The following is a 25526-nucleotide window of genomic DNA, read 5'->3' on the forward strand; positions in this document are numbered from 1 at the left end:
CTTTTGGACTTTTGAGTTATTTGTTTAGTGCAGAGGGCAAGCTGAGCCTGGTCTTTTGGTAACAGACCTGCCTTACAAAAATTGCTAAAGGGAGTTCTTCAAGCTGAAAAAGACATTAATTAATAACATGAAAACTTATGAATGTATACAGTTAAATGTAACTATACAGTTATATTCAGAATACCCTAATACTGTAATGATGGTATGTAAATCACTTTTAGCTCTAGTATAAAAGTTAAAAGACAAAAGTATTAAAAACACCTATAGTTGCAATTATTTGTTAATGGATACACAATATGAAAATATGTAAAGTGTGACATCAGTAGCATAAAATGTGGGGGTGGGGTGGGTGGAGAAGTAAGTATAGATTTTGTATGTGATTAAAGTTAAATTATCAACTTAAAATAGACAGTTCTAACTATAAAATGCAAGCTTCATGGTGATAACAAAGTAAGAAAACTTCTAGTAGATATGCAAAAGATAAAGAGAAAGGAATCAAAGCATACCACTACAAAATAAAATCAATAAATTGCAAAGGAAGACAGCAAGAGAAGAAGAATGGAACAAAAAAACAACAAAACAGTCAGAAAACAATTTAAATGGAATTAGAATTCCCCTATTAATAATTACTTTAAGTGTAAATAGATTAAATTCTCCAATCAAAAGACAACAATATGCTGCCTACAAGATATTCACCTTAGCTTTAGGGATACACATAGGCTGAAAGCAAAGGGGTGGAAAAAAATATTCCTCGTAAATAGTAACCAAAAGAGAACAGAGGTGGCTTATTTATATCAGACAAAAGAGACTTTCAGTTAAAATATGTCAAAAGAGAGAAAGGTCACTATTGGAAGGAGAAATAGACAGCAATACTATAGTAGTAATACAATAATAATAATAATAAAGTAATAATAATACTTTAATACCCACTTTCTACAATGCATAGATTATTCAAACTGAAAATCAATGAGGAAACAGTGGATTGAATAATACTATACATCAAATGGACATAACAGATATACAGAACATTCTGTCCAATAGCAACAGTATAAACATTTCTTCTCAAGCGCACATGAAGCATTCTTCAGGATAGATCATATGCTGGGCCACAAAACAAGTCTTAACAAGTTTAAGAAGATCAAACTCAAGTCAAGTATCTTTTCTGACCATAATGTTATGAAACCAGAAACTAATAACAGGAGTAAAATTGGAAAATTTGCAAATATGTGGAAACCAAACAATGCACTCCTGATCAACCAATGGATCTGAGAAGAAGTCAAAAAGGAAATTAAAATGTATCTCAAGACAAATAAAAATGGAAACACAATGCACCAAAAGTTATGGAATGTAGCAAAATCAGTTCTAAGAATCTTCTAGTGACCAATGCCTATATTTAGAAAAAAGAAAGATCTCAAATAAACAGCCTAACTTTATACCTCAAGGAACTATAAAAAGAGGAACTAACTAATCCCAAAGTTAGCAGAAGGAAATGAAATCAGTAACTCAATAAGATAACTACACTCCCATGTTCATTGCAGCATTATTCACAATAACCAAGATATGGAAAAAACCTAAGTGTCCATGGGTGAATGAGTGGATAAGGAAAATGGTGTATGTGTGTGAATTTTCATACGAGATATAATTTAACCATCATAATCACAATAGGCATATTATCATCTTCACTTTACAGATTAGAAAACTGAGGCTCAGAGAGGAAATGTGATTTATCCAGATCAACAACCATGATCCAAACCCAGGGCTCCTGAAATGTTATTCAACCATAATAAGGAAATCCTGCCATTTGTAATAACGTGGATGAACCTGGAGGGCATGATGCTAAGTGAAATAAACCAGACATAGAAAAAAATACCATTGTGATCTCACTTCTAGTGGAATAAGCGGAGAATAGAATGGTGGTTACCAGGGGTGGGTGGTAGGTGAAATCAGGAGACACTTGTGTATATTAGTCCATTTCCGCTGCTTATAAAAAAATACCTAGAACCGGGTGATTTGTAAGAGAAAATGAAATTCACTGTTTATGGTTTTGGAGGCTGTGAAGTCCGAAGTCCAGGGAACACTTATGGTGACAGTCTCCCTTGGTGGTGGCTTCAGTAGTGCCGAGTACCACATTGCAAGATGGTGGAAGCAGAGAGAGAGAGAGACTCTCATGTGCTCCTTTTAAAGCCCTCAGAACAATGCCCATGACCACTCATTAGGGAATAGTCATAAGAATCTAATCACCTCTTCAAGGCCCTGCCTTTTGATTACCATAATAGGATTTCCCACCCTCAGCAGTACAGTGGGGATCATTGTATACATAAAACCTTCTAATACATAAAACTTGGGGGACACACAATTCAATCCATATCATGGTCAAATGAAACAAGCTTAAAGGATATAAACAAAAATATGCACACATAAGATGAATAAGTTCTGAGGATTGAATGTACAGCATGGTGACTATAGTTTGTAACACTGCATTGTATGCAGTACTTAAAGTTTGCTGAGAGTATATCTGAAGTGTCCTTGTTCCCCCCCACACACACACAAATGGTAACTGTGAGACGATGGATGTGTTAATTAATATGATTGCAGTAATCAGTTCACCACGTATACATACATCAAGTCATTACTTTGTATACCTTGAACATATACAATTTTTATTCATCAATTATACCTCACTGAAGCTAGAGGGAAAAAATCCCAAAGAGCATGACTTGGGTGAGGAACGGAAGATGGGCAAGAACTAAGGAGTTTGAAATATAATAGAATTATAATTTTAATCTTTTTCTTCATCACTGAAATAATAATATGTGACACAGAACTTTATAGTTTATTATGAATTTTCATATGTGATACAAGTTAACCATCATAATCACAGTAGGCATATTATCATCTCCACTTTACAGATTAGAAACTGAGGCTCAGAGAGGAAATGTGATTTATCCAGATCAACAACCATGATCCAAACCAAGGGTTCCTGAGCACAGCTCAGTGCCTTTCCTGTGATTCCTCTGCAACGCACTTTCTCTGGTTCTTCAGCTATTTCAGCAATTTAAAGCTATTTTCTATGGAACTTCAGTGTACTTAAGAGTGTAGTTGTTAGTTAATTCCCTGTGACATTAAAGGGGAAATGATTTCCAAAAAAAAAAAAAGAAGGAATCTTTAAAAAGGCAAATGGAGAGAACCACCTACTTGTGGTCTAGGAAAACTGCTAGTTTGCTTTGCCCTCAGAGCTGTTTCTGAACGTTGCTGATGGGAGGATGGATAGGGTGGAGGCATGAAAAGGGTGTGCTCAGGGTGGGTCAGGGGAGCCTCTGCAGACCTCCTCATTCTTCCTTTCTGCACCTGAGCCTGATCACCCCATCAGGCACGTCTCCACAGTCACCAAACTCAGACGTCCTCATGTATCAGTCAGGGTCCTCCAGAAAGACAGCACCAATAGGATATGTATATGAATATATGAGAGGGGGGTTATTAGGGGAATTGGCTCATGCAATTATGAAGGCCGGAGAGTCCCATGACAGGCCATCTGCAAATGGGATCCCGGTAGTATGGCTCAGTCCAAGTCTGGGAGCCTCAGAACCAGGGAAGCTGATGGTGTGATTCTCGGTCCAAAGCCAAAGGCCACAGGTGCCACTTGTGTAAGTCCTGGAACCCAAAGTCTGAAAAGTCTTGAGTTCACATGTCCACAGACAGGGGAGAAGAGTGTATCCCAGCAGATAGCATGAAGGATTTGCCTTTTTCTCTGTTTCTGTTCTCCCCAGGCCCCCAGTGGATTTGACGGTTCCCACCCACATTGAGGGTGGATCTTTCCCCACCCAGTCCACTCAGGCTTACATGCTAACATCTTCTGGAAATACCCTCACAGACACACCCCAAAATAGTGCTTTACTAGGTTTCTATGTATTCTTTAGTCAAGTTGGCACCTACAGTTAATCGTCACACCTCATAAACTTCTGGAGCCCTGACGTGAGCATTTCTCTCATTATACAAGATAAGGTCGCCATTGCCTCCAGTGTGATGCTGCCCTGGGCCAAAGAAACACCCAGTCACTCACAGGTTACCTGACTCACAGGGCACTTTGACCCTCTGGCCAGGGACACTGAAGACTGAGTCACCCAGCTTGCCTTTGCAGAAACTGATTATTAATATGCCATTTCATTTCTGTTTCTTTCCCATTTTAAGCTTTGCCTGCCCCACATCTACAGCATGTACTCGCCCCCATATCTCTGCACCAATGCACAAAAGAACATATGGGCAAATGTATGTGGAAGTTGCCTTTCAACCTTTGCAGGGATTTGTAGGTGACATATACTATTGCTCACACTTACATACAAGCACATCCTGTGATAAACACACTGGGACTCAGAAATGTAGCTGGCTGAGAGAACTGCCTTGACCCATAATTATGGAGGGTCTTTTAAAGAGATTATTTATATCTTTGAAATTATGTTGTCTCTCCCACTGAGAGAGGCCTCTCACTTCGAGACCAAGTCAGCTACAGTAGAAATTTTTTTCTCCAAAATTGTGACATTGGAATCAGGACTACCCCCACAAACCTAGGGAGGTGGGTTGTTTGAGAATAGGAGCAAGATCCACAAGGGTGGAAATCTTGCAGACCTACATGAGAGCAGAAGATAGGACAAAGCACATCAGTGTTCTGTTTAAAAGGCAGCATCTAATTATATGGAGAACTCTCTTCTTTCATCTTAAGCTTCTAGTTGTCATGCAGAGACTCCTCTGAACTCTGTGCATGTATTGTCATTTAACGAGAGTTTCTATGTTTCCAGCTCTGTGCTTTTCTTCCCATCTGCTGCTCACTCTTTCCAAAGCTGTAGCCCTAAGCTCTGAGAGTTACATAATTTGGAAATTTTGAGTTAAACAGGTTTTTACAGCAAGACTTTTCAGAGCTAGTGGAATATTAATGTGTATGATGAGTCTTCAGGAAGATTTTTACGGTGTTCACTATTTCCCAGATTTTTTCCAGGACTTACATTTATTATAAGTTATCCAGAAGATGCTGACGAAGTCCCAGACAGAGACTTCTATTTGTTCCTCTATTATGGGTTGAATTGTGTCCTTCTTAAAAAATAAAATAAAATCTAAGTCCTAACTCCCAGCACCTCAGAATGTGACCTAATTTGGAAATATGGTCTTTATCGAGGTAATCAAGTTAAAACGAGGTCATTAGGTTGGGCCTTAGTCCGATATGACTAGTGTCCTTATGAAAAGGGGAAATTTGGACACGGAGGGAAGATGATGTGAAGAGACATAGGGAGAAGATGCCATCCACAAGCCAAGCAGTGACTGAGGTTGCAGAAGCTAGGAGGGCCTGGAGAAGATCCTTTCCTCTGCCTTCAGAGAGAACATGAACTGCTTGCACTCTACACTTGATCTTAGCCAAAAGGCCGAGAAGCGATGAACTGCTTGCACTCTGATTGCAGACTCTGGCCTCCAGAGCCATGAGACAATAAATTTCTGTTATTCTAAGCTACCCAGTTTGTGGTACTTTGTTATGGCAGCCCTAGGAAACTAATACACCCCCTCATATGCATTCTTCTAGCTGGGTGGTAAGTAAATCAGGTTCATTTCTTTTTCTGTCTACTCATATTTTTTAAAAAATACATTTGAAAATTTCTATAATAAACTTAAAAAACTAACAAAAATATCCATTCTTCTCTTCTTCCAGTGTAAAGAAGTACAAATTTTTAGCTAAGCAAATAGAGATCTAGATTAGAGGCCATCAAACGTTTTCTGTAAAGAGCCAGAGAATAAATATTTCAGGCTTTGTGGGACATGTGTTCTTTGTCACAACTACTCACCTCTGCCAGTGTAGCAGGAAAGCAACCACAGATGATATGAAAACAAATGAGCATGGCCATGTTCCCATAAAACTTATAGACAAAGCAGCAGCAGACCAGATTGGGCCCAGAGGCCATAGTTTGCTGACCTCGATCATTGAGCTGGGCACCATTCTAGGAGCTGGGAATGCTACAGTGAGCAACACAGTCAAGGCATCTGCTCTCATGAGCTTGGAAGATCTTGTTCACAGCTCATCCTCAGCAGGCAGTGCACAGCACACAATGAGCAATCCATAAATACTGAATCAGTGAGTAGTTGACAGTCCCTCAGGTGGGAAGAGCTGAGCCAAGTGCTGGGGGTGCTAGGCCAGGAAGAAACCCTGGGACCCTGGGATGCTAACTAAAGCATGACAGAAGAAGCTCCATTGGCAGTTTGATTCCTTGACAAGGCAAAACAAACATCAGTGAATTCTCATATGCACCTGAAGACATGTACAAAAGTGATCAAAGCAACATATTTCCTAAGATCCCAAAACTGGAAACAACCGAAATAGTCATCAGTAGAATAATGGATAACTAAACTGTAGTATATTCAGTACATGTAACAACATGGATGAATCTCACAAATATTTAGCACCCAAAACATCTGCACTCCCCCCGGCCCACACACCACACATACATACACACAGCTTGGGCACTGAGGACTGAAACCATAAACTGCTCCACAGCTCATTGATTACATCAACATGACTTTATTATTCCATACTCTTATTAGTATAGCTTTACTAATCCAGTTATTTGCACAGGCAATTAACTTAATTGATCATTATTTAAACTTCCTGAAAGGTCCATCATCTCTTCAATAGAAAACATCAGCAATGTCTATCTCAAGAGTCTGCACTCCTTACCTCAAAATCTTTGCCTTGCTGTTTCCACCAGTCTTGAACAATTACATCATAGTCCTTGCTAGTCTTATTCAAACCCTCACACTGAAAGGACCATCTTAAACCAGAATTGGAACTTTAAGTCCAACCTTTTCCTTCCCTCTCCAAGACACCACCAAAGCTATTTCGGCGTGCTGTTCTCCCTTACGGCAGCGAGCGACACACTCAGCTTTGTCTTATCAACAGATTGTTCTGGTGATGATTTGGTAGCCAGCATTCAATAACATAATGTTCAGTGAGAAAAACTAGGCACAAAAGGGAATATATTTTAAGAATCAATTTATATAAAGCTCAAGAACAGGAAAAACAAATCTGTGGTGATAGAGATCAGAACCTACTCTGGGTGTGTATAGTGGTGGTGGGTTGGGTATTGCCTGGGAGTGGATATGAGGGAATCTTTTGCATGCTGGAAATAGCCTATATCTTGATCTGGATGGTGGTTACATGGTATAAGCATATCTAAAAATTCATTAAGCTGTGCGTTTCTGTGTGCGTTTTACTGTATGTAAAGAAGTAATTTTTTAAAAGGTTAAAAATTTAACAGGTGTCAGCAATTATTAGGGAGCAGACTGTAGTTTTAGAGCTACTGTTTTAGCCAAGGCATCGCCTTAGTCGGTATGGAGTTAGGTATTCTGAGTATTCCGAGAGCTCTCAGCCTGGCTACCTTGGTTTTGCTTTCAAACCCTTCTGGGACTCATCTGCCGTCTGAGACAGGAGTGCCATTGTTAACCACCCTGAGCCCTGCACAAGCATCAAGGATATTTGTTCACATGTAACAGAGAGGGGTGTGGTGAGAATGAGGAGGAAGTGGAGTGCTTGACAGAGTCTCCGGTTGCAGGACACAACTAGTGAATGTAGGTATCTTGAAACAGCAGCTCTTGGGAGAAGTGTAGTGTTGCTCCTGTACAAAACGTGTGTGTGAAATGTTGCACAAAGGTACTCCTTTCTTTGTTTTAAGGATTTAGCTACATTAGTTGAGTTTACATCAGGAATTGTGTCCTCACAGTTGGGGGTGGGGTGGGGCGTTGGTTCCAGTTTTCATTATTTTTGAGTCATCCATGTTGTCTCACACAGCCACAGTTTTTCTTTTTAATTGCTGTATAATAGGAAAATGTGTGCGTATGTGTTGTGCGAGTGTGTATGCGAGTGTGTGTGTGCATGAGAGAGAGTGGGCGAGAGAGATTGAGTGATTCCAGGAAGTAACATGAAATCTAGCTCCAGAAAAACCTAGCAGTCTCCTTTAACTGCAGTTATTAAAATGTATCTAAATTGACCAAGGCATTTCACACACAAAAATATTTAATGTTAGAAGGAGGAAAAGGTATACTAGCCTAGGGAGGTGACTCAATTTCTCTATTTGTTCAGGCACATTGAATCATTTCCACAAACCAGGCTGGGCAAAGTCCTATAAATACATACCACTGTTAACCCTCCCCTCACCTCAGAGAATGAGCCGTGCTAAAAAAAGGCCAATGATCAAAAGAAAAAGTGTTATTACTTTCATTTTTAAAGTGGAAAAACAGGCATATAGTTAATGTTTGTAAAATTCTTACTTGGTAGCCAGACTAAGTAGAAACCGTGTGGCTGTATTTCCTAAACACAGAGTGGCGATCCTGGCCTCCCCACGATGTGTTCAGCCTGTGGTTACTGCTGCCTCACCTGCTCATCCCTCCACCTGATTGCAGGCCTAATTATTCTCTAGTGTTTACTGTACAATCACTCCCCTGTCCGAGCACGAGAACAATGGTTTTTTCATATCCTTGGGGAGTTTCCTTTCAAGACTGTTGACCACTCCTGAATGATTTTAGGACTTAATCTTTCTTTCTACATTTTTGTTTTCTTTCCAAAAGTAATGTGCATTTATTGTTAGAAGCTTCAGAAAGTATAGATAAGCAAATTGAATCAAGACAAAAATCACCTAGAATCTGATTAAAATTACTTTTTTAGTGTATATATATATATATATATATATGATAAATATATATATACTTACACACATAGAGAGAGATATAGACACCACCTTTTCTGTATTTCAAAACTTTCTCTTTCATGTAATTTGTGGTCTATATCATTTATCTGATTTAATGGTTCTATATCATTTTATCATACTGACTACATTTTATGAAAACAATTCCTGGTCAGACATTTAGGTTCTTGTCATTTTTCTTGGTATTATAAACAATACTCCCATAATTACTCCTGGAAGCTGAACTATTGTCAGCTTTCTTAATGATTCTCTTAAAGTAAATTTCTAAAAGTAAAAATACTGGCTTAAAAAGGATGTAAAGACTATAGATTGTTGGTATATATTGCCAGATTTCTTTTCTGAAAAGTTACATCAAATTCTGTACCTTTTCCCACCATGTGTAAGGGTCAGACAAAACATAATCAAAGAGATCTTACATACATACAAGAAACTCAATTTGTTGTGAAGGTAACATTTCACCAATTTCCTTAGATTTCAATTCAATAGATTTCCTTTATGCAGGTGGTTATTTGTAAATTTGGTAACTATGGTAAATTGACACTCGCAGGACTTGTGTGTTACTCAAGTGACTCAGATTCTACAGTAACTTTTATTGTTTTTATGTTGCCCATGGTAATGAACTATTTTGGTACAATCCCTGAGGGAGTTTCCATCCAAATTGAGAGGTTTAGAATATTACAGACTAAGAGTGTAGGCTATAAACAGAATTTAACAAGGATATAAGGAAACTCTTGCAAGCTATTTCCTCTGGGCAATGGCAATGTCTACTATTAAGGAATTTACAAACGAAGGGAAACTTTGAGTCACTTGAATTTGGGCTCTGGGATGAGGATGACTGAGGGTCACAGGGGTGGGTCAAAGTCCCCATTAGGTGGGTGGAAAGTCTGAGTTCCAGTGTGGAATGCTGAGAAAACTCCAGCCCCTGGGGAGAGGTGGCAGAGGAGGCGGGGCAGAGGAGAGGGGGAGGAAAAGCATAAGTTTTCAAGTTAGACTGACCTAGATTCAAATCACAATTTTTTCATTTGCTAAAGATGTGGCCTTGGGCAGGTTACTTAACGCTCTGAGCTTTGACTCTATAAAATGGAGACAAGTTGCCATCTTCTACGGCTATTGAGAGATTGTAGGCAAATAATACATATAAAACTAATTACAATAACTGACAAATTCAGGAACTCAAAAAATGATTACTATTATTAGTGTAATGGTTAACAATTATTATTGCCATTTCCTTTGAGGATAGTGTGAAAGTTGATGAAATCACTTTGTCAGACCCAGACAAAATAGGGCTGGGGCAGGCATGAAGGAGGAGGTCATGTCATGCATGCTTGTTTGAGATAAGAACTCTTGGGCCGACCCCGTGGCGCACTGGGGAGAGTGCGGCGCTGTGAGCGCAGCAGCGCTCCCGCCCCGGTTCGGATCCTATATAGGGATGACCGGTGCGCTCACTGGGTGAGCGCGGTGCGGCTGGTCACAAAAAAGACAAGAAAAAAAGAAAAAGAAAAAAGAACTCTTTCCAAGGACTTTTATAAAACTCAACAGAAATCCCTTCACATCCTTGTGTATCTCCTTCTTTGCATGTACACACGTATTTCTGTGGCAAGATTTATCATTAGACATTCTTTTGAACTGCAGTAATTCAGATAAGATGCTCCAAGAAGAAACTGTTCAGTAACAGCATCTCAGCCAATGAACTGGCAACATATCTGACTTTGAGCCTCCGAAACCAATGAACTCTGTCTCCAGGCTGCTTATGTGAACTCCCTTTTGCCAATAAAAGCTTTCTCTTACCCTTCCCTCACTGAACGCATTCATGGCCTGCCATGGTATGCATTCCAGATTATAATTCTGTTTTCTATTCCCAAATAAATTTAGCATGTTTGGAAATATTTTTTTTCTAATGTGTTTTCTCTAGGTTAACAATCTATTTTTTTTTTAAAATGGTGCTTATGAATAATGGTTATGCCTTTCTTTTCTGTTTTTGATGTTCTATTGCAGGGGTTCTTAACCTGGTGTCCAAGAACTCCCAAGAGACCCTTGAAAGATATCTGGAGGAGGATGAAGGAGAGTTAAACTAGGATGGGAAAAGTCGTGTTTTACTAACCCCTAACCAAAATCTAGTATTTTCTTGAAGTATGACTTTGCAACAAACCAAAGTAGTATCAGCAGTACTGATCATGCTTTGATCTACAATACAAAATTTAAATATGTTTTCATAGCACATTAAAGTTGCTGCAGGTAACTAAAAATATCATTTTAACTGAAGTCATATTTCGAAAGTTCAGTAGTTCTTAGACTCACTCCTTAGACTGCTGTGAGAACACACGTGATCACTGTCTGCCTGTCTACAGAGGTTGGGGAGTGATGGAGCTGGAACCAAGACAACTACACTATAATTTCTAAACATTTTTTGATAATGTATTCCAATGTATTGGTTTATTTTGTAGTTCTCTGTACTTTATTTCATGTATTGATAAACAATTCTTAGAAGTAGTCTGTAGGCTTCACCAGACTGCCAGACGAACCGTGGCACAAAAAAGGTTAGAGCCTTCAGCCAGGAGCCACCACAGGGCACCTTGCGCACAGCAGGAGCTCTGCTGTCTGACAGCAAGGGAAGCTTTTTAAATTTGCTTGTCATTGCCCACACCAATGAACACCAAAAGCAGAACATTTCTCAATTCCCAACAGGTCAGGAGATCCTGTCACTTGGAAGAACCTAACTCGGGGTTGGTGGGGGGTGGAGGGAAGAAGACACAACAATCACAATTCCTTGAACTTGTTAAGACAAATGAATAGATATGATGTTGATGGGGGGAGGGAAAAGGGTGGGAGGAAAAGGAGGAATTGGTAAAGAGACACGAAAATCAACTATATTGTATATTGATAAATTAAAATAATAAATAAATGAATGAATGAAGAAAGAAAGAAAGAAAGAAAGAAAGAAAGAAAGAAAGAAAGAAAGAAAGAAAGAAAGAAAGAAAGAAAGAAAGAAAGAAAGAAAGAAAGAAAGAAAGAACCTAGCTCTACAGGGTAAGAGAGAAAACGACTGTTACCCTCCCTGGGAGTTTGATTCCTGAAGCTCCCGGAAAAAGTAAAGCCACCTATCCAGGGTGATGCCCCCAAGGGATAGCACAGCAATGACAATTTATAGATAGCAGAGGAGGGAGAAGAGGAAGGAGGGATGAGGGAGAGAAAGTGAGATAAAGAAATTAGAAGACACAAAGCCCTTAGCAGCAGGGTCTACTTCACCTGCAGACAGGAAAAAAAAAAAAAAAATAGGGAGGAAAAAAGAGGAACTTTAGAGTAAGGACAATGAAACTAAACAACAGCAAAATGGTAGTAAATATTTTATTTTGTCATAAACAAGCAAGTTCTGGGGCTGTTTCCTCGTGGTCCTCCTGCTCTCATACCCCTTCCCCATTTTCCCGTGATGCTGATCAACTGCTTTATTCCGTTTCCCATCTTCTTGTCCAGTTCTAGCCTTTTTCTTTTTAAACACATGATCCTTAGTGCTTGTCCACGTGTTAGAAAAGTCTAGGATCTAGCAGCACTGCCTGCTCTGGCTCACTCATTTGGGTTGGAGCATTCCCAATTCACCTTCCCGTACTGGGCAAGTATTCGTCTCTCACAGAACACAAAGCAGTTCAAAAGACCTCTTGTTAGAGATTTGTAGCCATATGAATGGGAAACACCATATAAACAGTGAAAAAATGCAGCTCTTCATGTTGTTGGATTTTCTCCTCCTTGGTCTCAAAAAAAAGCAATTAGACATCTTTCATTTAAAAAATACACACACATATATACAATAGTAACTGGGATGTGATTTTCATCACAACATTATAGAGTTTATCTCCAATATGCTAAGGACTGTCACCCAGTCTGTAAATTACTTCCCGAGTGTGGTTTGCTTGCTCATTCCTTAAAAAAACGTTTGTTTGCCAAGTTCAAACTCTAACATCACGTGAAGGTGCCAGTCTTTATACACCTTTATAAAAGTAGAATATGTGGAGTATGATACACTAGTACAAAGTTTTACAAATTAATACAAGTAAAATATATAAATTACAATGAAATAGAGCAAAATTGTGGTTCTGTCTTGGGGTGGTTCTTTTAGCAGTCATATCGCTGTAAAGAAAATGAAATACACATTAGGTTACAATCGGGATAAACAAACAATGATGACATTTCAGTCCTTTAAATTCTGTTTTAAACAAACATAAAGCAGACTGATCTCAGCTTCAGTAGAGCTTTAGCCAACCACACTTAGGGCTGAGACTATGCTCATTAAATGTTTCCTAAGCAAACCAGACCCATTGTCCTCCCAGACTAAAAGCTGCAGAAAGGGCCCATGGAAACTGCAGGATACCCGCACTGGGTTGGTTTTGAATGTGTTTGTGTGGGGTTTTAATCTTTGGGATTTAAAAGATAATGTGATGGGAGTTTCACACTGGTTTGGGCTCAATGTGGATAACCTTTCAAATTAAACACTAATGAGTTATGAACCAGACTCTTCTATAGTAAAAGCTCTGCCCTTTGAAAGTGGCTTTGTTTTGTAAACAAAAGTAACAGATCTTCCCTGCAGGGTCTGAGCAGAAGCCATCTCTACAGTGACTCAGATGGCGAACCCAGTGTATTTGCTCCCCCAACTCAGAGGACAGTGTTGCTCTACCAAATCACTTCTGCAATCTTGGCCATTGACTTTTTATGCCTGTCCCCAAAATGCACCAGCACTGAAGTCCAGTGAGAACTCAGTTTAAACTCTGCCTTTTATGAAATTCAAGCTAAAAATAGATTGTGTTACAGTAATCCCCAAAAGATTCTTCTCTGCCACTCCCCAGCCACATTGCCTGAAAACAACTCCATATTGAAAGGTTCCTACTCTGTTGTTTTCTTGGAAATTTGCAAGATCCCAAAGAAATTATTAATCTTGCTGCACTTTTCCGATAAGAAAAACTAGACTTTTATTTTAACTTCCCCTCAAAAATTATAGAAAATTTTCATTTATTTACAGCAAATTTTTTCATGGTAGCAAGGAACTTTTAGTTTCCATTATGTTTTTGTCTTATTTTAAAAGAAAGTTAACAGACCTGGAAACAGAGGAATAAATGGCTTGGAAGATATAAATTAAATAAGTTCTGTTCTCCTTATCCCATTTTATAGAATGAGACATAAATAACCTCCCCCCTGCCAAGTTGGACCAAAGCTGGGCTTCCATCAATTCAATAATATATATCTTTCAGAAGGATATAGAAACAAGAACTTTCCCCCTACAAACAAATGCATATTTCTCTCCTAAATCATATCCCCAGGAAACAAGTGCTTCCTGGTTTTCTTTCACAGTGAAAGGCTTTTCATGCACTGCTATTCAAAGGCTGCTAGTGATTCTCCATGCTTATCTGCTTAGGCATTTTGGGGACTCCTTATAAGGAAGGAATTGTAGAAAATCCAACAGAACAGCAAGTGTAGCATACAGGTTAAGAGCAAGAGCTTTGGCATAGTGACCCAGGGGTTCAAGCCTGTTACTTCCAGGCTTGTTGATCTTTATCTCTGCTTAATCTCAGAGTCATAATTTCATTTGAAAAATGGGTTTATCACAGTGCCTGATGCCATGAAACGTTGGCTGTTATTTGTGTATAGTTGTTGGGGGCATCCCTTTTGTGTGTCTGCAGCCAGCGCAGGAGTAGTGAAAGGGGCAGTGGATTCGATCCAGAAGCGGGCACCGTGTCTATGGGCAGCCTGTTCCCACGCATGTAGAGCCAACTACAAAGAACCAAAATAACCCAGAGACTGTGAGACTCAAGGAAGCTTATTACTGAGAGCAAAACTGAATACTATAGATGTGTTGCCACAAGGATGATGTCAGAGTAAATGCTGGTAGATTGAGCATGTCTGGTTTTGTCTTTTTCTCTGCAATGAATAATGGTGCATTGTGGTAACTGAGTACAGCAGGGCCAGGCTACCACATTTTCACACATGTTCTTACCTGTCGGTGAGAGCAGCAAAAGCCACATATACCTCCAAGCATTCCATTTATTACTTGAATGAGACACAAGATAAATTCAATTCCGCCAAGAGCCAAGAGGATAGAAAACAGAGTTACATTCCATTCCACGACGTGTGTGGGTTCAATGCACTGGGACCATGTGGAGGTATCCAGAAGGTACCTGTGGATAAGAAGAGATACTTCTCATACACCACCAGACATAATGGGATTTCCCAGAAGCTACATTTTTGTGTGCTGATTTTTCATTCAGAAAAAAAGAAATGAATAAATTTAATATCCTATATCAGATTCTTCCAATACAAGTCATTCCATAAAATGAATTACTTTTAGCCCAGATCTTGTTGTAATGATAAACATAAAACAAAACTATAACTTTTGACTCCTAATCTAGGATTCTGTGGTTAGAAATCCTCACCTTATAATGTTTATAGTCTCTAAAAGACATATGAATTCTTGTAAACAAAAATAAAAATGCAAAACTATATTCATGCTACATTTAAAGCTAAGTAAAATTCATGAATGTAAATAGATGTGAACTAAGAACAGATAAAACAATTCATGTGTTAAGATAGTGAAATTATAGGTGATTTTTTACTTTATTTCCCAATTTTATTATTGCTTAATTGTTATCTGTGTGAAAGGACTTTGTAACCAATATTGAGTAAATATTTAGAAAATATAATCTCCTTACATGAGTTTTTTTAGAACTTTAAAATATTAATTTAGATCACTTCATTAAAACTTAATTTGCTCTTTTTGAAAATTATCCAAATTCTTACAAGTTTGAAGATTTAATATTCTAGAGTTTTTTCAGGTTAGACCTTTAGAATGAAATTATTATTTTTTTGCTTTTAAAGAATAAGTAAATTTGCAACATGAAGCACAGGAATTAAATTAATTTGTTGCTTCCTCTTTACTTTCTTGATGCTGTGCCATGCATCTATAATTGCATGTAGCATATTGCATTCACTCATTCAACAGGATCACTGAGCACTCAGTGTGAATTCAACATTGAGCCAGAGCTGGGGATATAATGGTGAACAGGTCATAGGCTGTGTCCTAGAAGAGCACAGCATCTAAGGGAAGACACAAGTAACAGGCAACTTCAATGCAACAGGTATGTGGATCAGGTAAACACAGTGTGAAAGGCCACAGAGTAAGGGCACGTACCACAGTCCAGGGAGAATGACTGCTTATGTATCTATTCAACAAGGCTGAGCTTCATGAAGGTAGAACATATCTGGCACAGAGTAGGTACTCAACACATTTTAAAAGTAGTCGAAAGATAAATAACAGCCTGAAGTTCCTTTGTGAAATGTCAGCAAACCGTGCTAAGGGAATGTCTGACTATACGTATATATGACTTATGAGATTTTCTAAAACCTGGATATTCTTTCAATCTGAAAAATTCTACCTCTGATTACTCTCTTAGAATTGCAGCCTTTGCTACATTATAGTGTATTTAGATTCTTAATGAGATAGGATCCAATCATGTGGGAAAATCAAGGTCTGGCTTAGTTCCACAAAGAGGTCTGGTATAATTCTTTCCTTATCACTTCTTTCTGCCACAGCAGAACAAAGGGGCTTGGAATTAGAGACTTAAGTTTTAAAAGGTTCATTGAGCCAATCAGAGGTTCAATTCGCTGACTTAAAAAAAGTAAAGAAAAATCCCATCCTCTGGTCTTGTCTTCCTACCCACTGGTGGAACAAAGATCTGTATTTTCAGGTCACAATGTAAAAAAATTCTTTGGCTCCACTTGGCCATTGGGCAACGAACCAGTGGCTTGTGACAGTTAGTACCCATATTGAAAGCCCTGGGATGGACGTACAAACAGCAATAAAAAACATTTAGTGATATTCGCACATCTTCCTGCATTCCAGCAGCATAAATCATTACTTTTTTTTAGAGGTAGGTTCATGTAATACCTTTGTATGCTTGTGCATACATGAATAACCACTTTCTACTAGTACCTTCTGAACGTTTTGAAAAAAGATGAATCATGATTGAACAATTTTGAACACCAAAATTTTAAACTGCTGTGACAGTTTTCCTTCAGAGGCTATCACTGGGTTGTGCTGGTTGTAAACTAGTGGGCAATATGCACGGCTAACAGTGGCAGCGCTCACAATGTGTCAGAGCATTTTACATGTGTTATCCCATTAACTGGCATGACCTCTGTCATTGGTTTCATTTTACAGATAGACTCACTGAGATGCAAAGGTCTGTTCACTTTTTCCTGTACTCAGAGAGTAAGTGCAGAGCTGGGATTAAAACCAGGTCTACCTAATCCCAAATTCATGATCTCATAAGTATGCCACATAATATGTGGTTACTTCAAAAAGTTCGTGGAAAAATAGAAATAAAAGATAAAATCTTTCCATGAACTTTTTGAAGATTTCTCGTGTATGTGTGTGTGTATATAACACATCCCCCAATTATATATAATACCTATATAATTCCTATATGCTATATAATTCATAGGAGACAAACGTTGATAATATAAGGGCAATTCAAATTCATTATTAGTATTATTTTCACTCAATAATCATTAATTATTTTCACTCATTTGAAACTAAACCTTTCAAAATTCAACTTTAAAAAGCTGAATAAGGAAAAGGTAAAGTCAGAATCATCTCTTGCTCAAAGAAGCATGTCGTTCATTCATTGGCACATATATCAGTTTCCATCAGCTTTCATTTTTCTGTTCTTTTCTCAATAACTGATAAGAAATAAGTATCAAAATAAAGCAATGGAACCTCTTAAACTATCTTGATGTTAAAGTCGCGAATAAGACCTTTCTTACATCACCTGATAGCTTTAAATAAAAGGTGCATTGTATATGGTTTTTATGTTATACGTAAGTATGTGTGTGGGGGGGGGGGGTCGGGGTAGGCTTTGCCCTGGGCTTTGGTTAAATTCATATAGTTACCATTCTTTTTATATAAGGGTTCTATAATACTTTCTTATAAAATAGTAAAGCGTATTACATTTAATTAGTCAATTGTTTTGGTATAACACATACACTATATGAACACAAACTCCACAGCCAGACTGCTTGCATTTTAATCCTCACTGCCACTTCCTAGCAATGTGACCTTGGATAAATGACTTCATCTCTCTGTGCCTCTGTTTCCTCATCTGTAAAGTAGGAGAGTAATAGTGGAAGTCACTTCCTAGGGTTATTATGAGGAATCAGTGACTCTACTAAAAAGCACTGAGAACTTGCCCAAGTCAGGGACTGGCTGTCCATCCTTGGACAACTACTGCCTAAACTATGGCTGAGCCAGTGGGAACAAACACTGGATGAGTGGTGGGTGATGGAAGCCTGTTGAGTTTGATAGGGTTGCTACTGCACACATGTGGATAAGAATGTGTGGCCAGGTAGGGAACAATTACATACTGTCCTTCGGTGCTGGCAAAGGTGTAGTTCCACTGGCCAAGGGAATCGAGACACAATGGTCCTTCCGCTAAGCCCAGGGCTGCCACAATGACGCAGTAGCCAGATCCTGCAATTCCGATGAGAGCGGCCAGTACAGAAGAAAGCATCTAGGGAAAGGAGAGACACCAGAAGTGATCCAAGAGCACCACAGCTACATCTTAAGAGTCATTGTCACCACCACAGTGAGAGGACCTACCGCGCAACTCTTGCCGCAGTTTTCGTGGCCGCAGCAGCCACAGCAGTCATCCTGTTCCAGCCCAATGAAGACAAATGCTGGCAGGAACATCTGGTTAGGGAACAAGCAAATTAAAGTCATTGTCATTCCCCAGGTTCATGTGGGTCAAGTTAAGCATCTTCTGGTAAAATATATCTGTTTCTGATGATGTTGACTGGCTTTAACGAGAGTAACCAAGTATCTCAAAGAATGTAAAACTCTGAGGAGAAAAATATTCTCAATATAACATCTGCTTGTTTTCATTTAATGTGTCAAAGAATTCTTTCTGGTGAGGGCGTAGTGTGGGAGGGGTACAATAATAACCTATTAACGTGTTTATTCCATGAGAGTTCATTCGTAACACAGTCCCAGATGAAAACTCTGTTTTGGAACTATTAAACCCTGTCTTTAAATCTGATTTTTTTCCTATTTGTAAAACATAGAAGAGACCCACATGTCTTTAATAGGATAACTGTAACTTTTTTGTAAATGGGAGAGATGAAAACTATGTATGATAAATGTGAACTGCTTCTTTCAAGATACAACTGCATAATTTTAGCTTATGGAACTCCTTAAATAAGATATGAAATACTTTAAGTTTGAGATGAAAAGAAACTTAAACAAGTGCGATGCTATGCTAAGGACAAATTATTATGTTAACATAATAGTAATGCTTAAATTCAAAGCAGATTTGCCATGACATAATTAGTGTATTAGGCTTAAATCTTTTAATATCTTTTTACTTGACTAAGAAAAAATACACTGTATGGTATTAAAAATTCCATAAAATTTCTCTTTAAAAATTCTTAATCCCAGCATTTTAAAACAGCAAACTCAAGTGTGTCCACATTCTTTCCATGCCGTGGTTGAAGCTAATACTCTCAGCTCCCAGGCTGGCAGGAAATTCCTCTTACTTCAATTAAAAACGAACCTTGGAAAAAACAACACATTCCACCACTAGCTTCAGACGCTGATCTGCAGCTAACTATAAGATTTTTTCCTAGACACGACACCACAGCATTACATTAAGGAGAAAGTTTATAGTTCTTTCTAAGTAGCAATGCACTCATAATTCATTATTTTCCCCTGTCTCAGCTGTCTGAGAATAAGCAGAAAATTTGGATTCAAAACCGTGGATTTAGACAGAGAACCAGCCAACCCCCTCAGCTCCCCAGAGCAAATGTTAAATGACTACTCACTCCAGTACCAGAAACTCTATAGTCTCTCAAATCTGATTTAAAAGCTAATATCTGTTTCCTAGCTGTAAAGTAAGAGAGCTTAGCAAAAAGGGGATTCTGTAAAACATCTAATAACATTAATGCACTATACCTGTCTCAGTTTTGTATAATCTGCTTTCAAAAGAATGAACGATGACAACAAAATCGCTGGATTTGGAAATATGCATTACAGAAAATGTTCCATGAAAATACATAATGAAAACATCTAGCTCAGAGAGGAGTTTTGAAAGATTGTAATAATTCTGAATGACTTACCAGCAAGCCCCCGCCTACGATACCAGAAAAGAACCACACGAAGCGGCTGAGATGGTTTTCAGAGGCGTACTTTGTTTCCCCATCGGGAAAGTAAAGCAGAATATTAGCTACAATGCAGAGGACCGCAAGCACTACCAGAGACTGCCCAATGCATCGTGCACATTTGCCGTAGCACATAGTAGTAGCAGGTTTCTCACTGTCTTCAGCTCAGTGATGCCCCAAATCAGATGAGAGTGACTGTCTGCAGAGAAAGCAAAAGCTTTTCTCAGCCCATTCCTGCCACCTCTTAAGTACTGCGAGTTCTTAGTCACCGGGTGGATGAGGTACTGCACTGTCATTGGCCCTGACTGCAGGCTCTGGCTGGGGTGGAGCGAGAAGGGGGGAATGTCCCGCCCTTCAAATGAAATCCTTGGGACAAGCGAAACCAGGGGCAGGACGTGAGACACAGCCTCAGTCATAGGCAATGGAGAAAATAATTAATCCTCAACAAGGAATTCACTGTACAACGGCTTCACAGGATAAAGAGTCAACAAGAAAGTCTAACACAGCTGTCCAGTAGCTGCCAAGTGCCTGTAGTGCAACTGCGCTGGTTGAGGCTTTGAAAGACAGCAGGATACGATCCTGCTGTACGCAGCTGTCTGGACAGCTTCCACTCCGAGGGCTCTCTGTTTCTCTTTCTGCACTGATTTAATTTGCAACTGAGACAAGTCTCCTGAGCTCTGAGCTCGTTTCCTTGTCTGTTAGAGACAACGTGTCTGAGCCGTCACCCACAGATGGGACGAGGCTGCTGGGAAAATTACAGAGCAGCCTTCTTTCCTCGGCCTGCAGCAAACTGCAGAACAGATTTTATTGTCCAGCCTCCAAAACAAATCTGCACCACCACAAAGGTGGCATCAGTCAACACAAAGAGCTCAGGTGCTTTTTTTAATTATTTTAATTCCTGGGTATTGCTGTCAGGCAGAGCAATGCCAGGAAGGGCCAAGGAAGGCCTAGAGCATGGGGCAAGGGTTAAAAGTGGGGAGGGGGTGGTGAGGAAGGGAGGGAGGGAGAGAAGAAAGAACGCAGGAAGGGGAAAAAATGAGAGAAGGGGGTCGGCAAGCAGAGAGGGGAAACAAGGTTGAGAGAACCTGAAATGACTAGGAGGGTCAGAACCTACAGATCAGGGCACAGAGGTGAGCAGGTATCCACCCAACCAGATACAGGCTCCTCACGTAAAGGCAGAGAACCGGCGTTAGACTAACTTTCAAGCACGGTTACCTTGCAGAAGGAGGACATCAAATACTTTTCGTCCTTGAAGAGCAGGTTGCCCCAGCAGCTGGATGTGGGGTAGGGGAAGGAGAGGGTGGTCAGCTGGGGCCACAACTGGAGGGGCCCTGTCACCAAGATAGGATAGAGAGTGTGGAAAAGAAGAAAAAGGCCAAGGTGGGAAGTGGCTAGTTTAGAAGAGGAAGGTAAGCGAGGTTGGTGAATCTAGAGGCTCAGGCAAAGGCCAGAGACTGAGAGATCTGGCCCAAAACTAGAGGGCAGAACACATAAAAAATTTGAGGCCAGCTGTGTTTAGTGACTGAAATCGGCCTGGGAGGAGAGCTCAAGAGGAAGTGTGGCCTGAGCATACTAACAGAATGGCATACGATCCAGAATGGCCTGAGGAAATGAATCAGGGGAAACTGGAGTGCGGTCAGGGAAGCCTGGAACTGCCCGCCTGCTCAGGTGATCAGGTGCTCAGGTGCAGGTGGGCAAGCCCTCATAAGAGCCCCACTCCGCCACCACCGTGCATCTGACTGTAAGTCTGCTTGGAGACAGGACTGCACAGGCGACAGGGCTTGGGCTGGCAGTGCAGGTGGGGGCTGGGGCCTTTATTGAGGCACCATCGTCCCAACCCTCCATGCTACCAATTTATCCCAATTGGGGCCAAAATGGGGGAACGTGATCCTTTGATGACTTTGACCCCGAGTGTTTGAATCCCCTTCTGTCTTCTCTCCACCATCTCTGTAGTCAGCAGGGCAGGGAGAAGAGAGTGAGGGGCTTGGAAAGAAAAAGTCTGGAGTAAGACCCCAGTTCCACTGTTTTCCAGCTTTGTGGACTCAGGCAGGTCACTTATCTTCCAGAACTGTTTCCTGGTCTGCAAGACAAAGGGCAGGACTAGATTAATGGTTCTTGACAAGTGTATGAGAATCTTGTAGAGCATGAATCCTCTCCCCAGAAAAAAAAAAAGTACATACATGCAAATAAACACTTTTCCTTCAATTTCTGGGGGTTCTCAGACTCCCTGAGGCCCATTAGTGGGTCCTTTTCCACATTTCTCCAGGTGCGGCCTGTCTGGGGACCACTCACACTATGAGTGCTGATTTTGGGTCCCACTCTCAACATAATGAATAGAAATGTCTAGGGGTGGGGGCTGGTAATCTGCATTTTTTTCAAACTCTTTAAATGAGCCTTTTGTTCCCTCAGGTCTGGGGATCACCCGTCTGGTCCACAGACCCAGATAAGCACCGTTTGTGTTAGATGTTCTCTGAGGCCACTCTCACCCCCAGCAGCTCCCCGGCTGTGGCCGACACACAGTGGGGCCGCAAATTGTGGGGAAACACATTGCAATTTTAAGGTTCGGTGTAGGACATTTTCAGGCTTGAACTCACAAAATTCTCCTGGAATGTGGAGTCCCTTCCCCTGCCAGCCTCTGCTGTCACGCCCTCTGCTTCCACCCCTCAACTGATCACCTAACCCCCCGCAGAAGCAGGGTCTTTTCTGGTTTGGGCTCCTGGTTTAAGACCAAATGTGCTTTTCTGTACAATTTCTTTTAACCACTTGGCTATGGTCCTAGCCAGACCTTGCCCAAGAGACGATCTTTTCCCCTGGCTGTGAACTGTTTTCTGGGCCGAGCTGCCACCTCCCCAGGCCATTTCTGAGTTCCAGTCTTCTCCCCAGTCCCTGCTCCTGGCCCCACCCCCACCTCTGCCTCCCTGTCTCCCTCCCTGGTTCTGAGCATTACCTTCTCCCAGAATGCCAGACTGCAGGATTCTGCTCGTGTATCACCTCTTCAGAGGGGCCTCCTCTGAGGACCTGTCTAATGATGCTGTGCCTCTCCCCCAGTCACTTTCCATCATCTTCACAGAATTTATCATCCCCAGAAGTTATCCCGTATGTACATTTGTTTCCTTTTCTATTCGTCTGTCTCCCCTCTGCTCTCCACTGAGTGCAGGAACCTTTCCGCCTCATCCACCATCACTTCCCCAGTGCCTTGAACACTGTCTGGTGCATAACAGGTGCTCGGTAAATATCGTTGGATAGTTGAGTGAATAAATAAGTGTATCAGTGAGTTTTGAAGGCTCTTCTTGCCAGGCTCATGCTCCAGTCCTTCCACCCTCAATTCTATTCCTCTCCGTGAGCCCAGCATCTCATTAAAAAGCCCTTTTAGTGATTCACACCTTTGCTCCCTGGCCCTAACACTGCCTGGCTGTTTGGTTTGGGGCAAGTTATTAACCATACTGAACCTCAGTTTCTATCATTCATTCATTCAGCAATATTTATTGAGCTCCTACTATGTTTGCTGAGTGGTACAGATACAGCAGTAAGCAAAACAACACAAAACAGAAATCCCTGCCCTTAAGGAATGTACATACTATCAGAAGGAGAAAAACAAATAAAAAATAATAATATATAAGTAAAATACAGAATAATTAGATGGTGATATGTGCAGAAAAGGGCAGTAGGTGGGGAAGGAGGAGACCTTCCCGAGATGGCCTCTCTGGGACAGAATAATAATAGAATCCACCTCGTAGGGCGGTGACTCTCAGAAGTGAGTCAGGGTGTGTAAGGCTCGAAGCATCCAGCATTTAGAAATCACTCAATAAATGTTACTGATTAGTACTTACTGTTTCCGTCAGTGCACTCTCAGGCAAGATATCTCCACCTCTGATTCATTATATTTACTTTTCTCATGGATCCCTTTATTATCCTTCTTGGCAGATGTTAAAATACTGGAGTCCCCACAGTTATAGTAAAACCCATGTCTGGCTCCCTCATCCCCCCTAGAACCACCCTCAATCCATGAGTACCTTTGGAAGGAGTGGTTTTTGCTGCATCACAGAACTGCAGGTCCCTGAGCAGTGGAACTGGGGTCTCTCCCATGTGTTCTGGGTGCACCGTCCCACTGCCAGAAAAGACCTGTTCTCCCCGCCCAGGTCAATCCCACCCTGCCTGGCTCACCTGGCTCCACTCATTCCTTCTGCTACGATACCATCGCCCCTGCCTGACTCCCACTTTGTCCTTGAACATACCACAGCCCCCAACAACCCCAATCAGACCGTGATGCACAAATGTGTGTCCTTCTCAGCCTCCCCAACTCTGCTGAAGTTCCAGAGAGCAGGGACCATCTATTTTCTTCTTTGAGGGCACAACTAGAAGAGTATCAGGCACTTAGAAGGCTCTCAATAAATATTTGCCAAATTTTGCTCAAATGAATAGGAAAGTTGAATATGTTTAGTTCTAAAGTTTTTTGCTTTTCAGCAAAGTTAAAGTATCTTATGAAAACAGGCAAAATTGACATTGACTGTATTTGAATTTGAAAGATTTCATTTCTACCCATCACTCACACTGGCAGCTGCTATATGCTCCACATGGTTGTCTCTCTCACTCATCTGGTGTACAGAACAGGGCCAAGAATAATAGTAAGCACAGGCTTTTGTGCTGGAAGATGCTGCATGAGAGCAGGTGGTTCAACCTGCGTCCCTTCATGGGATCACTGTGGCCATTTGGTAGTTAAGCCTGCAGGGTTGAAAACTCTTCCTGAGGTCATCTAGCCAGTTGGCAGTGTTACCTTTGAAAACATCAGTTGTCTAGGATTTTACATGGTCATGAGGTTCTAAGAGGAGGATTTGAACTCAGATCTCCCGCTTCCTAGTTGCATTCTTCCACACGTATTTCTCCTTTCTTGCTGGGAAGGCACAAGTCTCTTACTAATTTGAACATGACAAATACAATGATTTACACATAGTAACCATGCTCTCTAGAACTTGGGATTTTAAGTAACAGAAGTCAATTCAGCTTCATTAACCAGAGGGACATTAATTATGAGTTTCAAAGGTAGAGATGCGGATGGGATGATGGTCCTTATAGACAAGGGGTACCAAACTCTGCAGGTAACCCACCATATCCTACTCACTCTCCACCTGCATCTTAGACTCTTTCTATCCATATATTTTTTCTTCTTAATGCAGACTTGTTTTCTCTGCTTTTTCATTTACATGAAAGAATATGGCTACTGATGATTAAAAAGTTTACATTTTTCTCAGTTCGAGAGTTGCGTTGCAAGCCCAGATCCTGAGGGAAGGGAGTTGCCTTGGACAGGACTGGGAGGGGTGTCCATGTCTGTAGGACCTGCATAAACCTGGCTGCCAGGAGTCATCTCGGAAGCCATGTATGTGGAGGAGGAGTCATTCTCAGGAACAGTGAGTGTGAGGCCAGGCAGAGAAGCCAGGTGCTGTCCTTTATTTGGAGCTATAATGGGGCAGAGGGAGGAAGCAGTGTGAAGCCATCTTACACAGACAGAGCCTCCTGGCTTTCCCTCACTTTAATCTGTAGATTAATTTATTCTTGGGTTTAAAATAACCTTTTTAGCCCAAGATTAAACCAGAGCTAGTCTTT

At 40.6% G+C, this 25526-nt stretch overlaps 1 protein-coding gene and 1 pseudogene across 2 annotated transcripts; both read right to left on the bottom strand.

Moving 5' to 3' along the window:
* Positions 1-5280: 5280 nt before the first annotated feature.
* Positions 5281-5423, bottom strand: LOC134364908 (U2 spliceosomal RNA; annotated as a pseudogene).
* A 6643-nt stretch (positions 5424-12066) lies between these two features.
* On the bottom strand, positions 12067-20129 carry TM4SF1 (transmembrane 4 L six family member 1). Of its 2 annotated transcripts, none has more exons than XM_063112139.1 (5): positions 19884-20129; positions 18373-18462; positions 18138-18283; positions 14716-14896; positions 12067-12857 (listed from the first exon to the last, which is right to left on the bottom strand). In XM_063112139.1, exons 1-5 carry the CDS (start codon positions 20058-20060, stop codon positions 12843-12845), a joined length of 609 nt encoding a protein of 202 aa, XP_062968209.1. In that variant the 5' UTR covers positions 20061-20129; the 3' UTR covers positions 12067-12842. The 2 variants fall into 2 exon arrangements, with proteins under 2 accessions (XP_062968209.1, XP_062968219.1); XM_063112149.1 differs by having other exon boundaries at positions 14696-14896.
* Between the last annotated feature and the right edge of the window lie 5397 nt (positions 20130-25526).

Source organism: Cynocephalus volans, chromosome 1, assembly GCF_027409185.1.
Source record: "Cynocephalus volans isolate mCynVol1 chromosome 1, mCynVol1.pri, whole genome shotgun sequence".
Classification (NCBI taxonomy): Eukaryota; Metazoa; Chordata; class Mammalia; order Dermoptera; family Cynocephalidae; genus Cynocephalus; species Cynocephalus volans.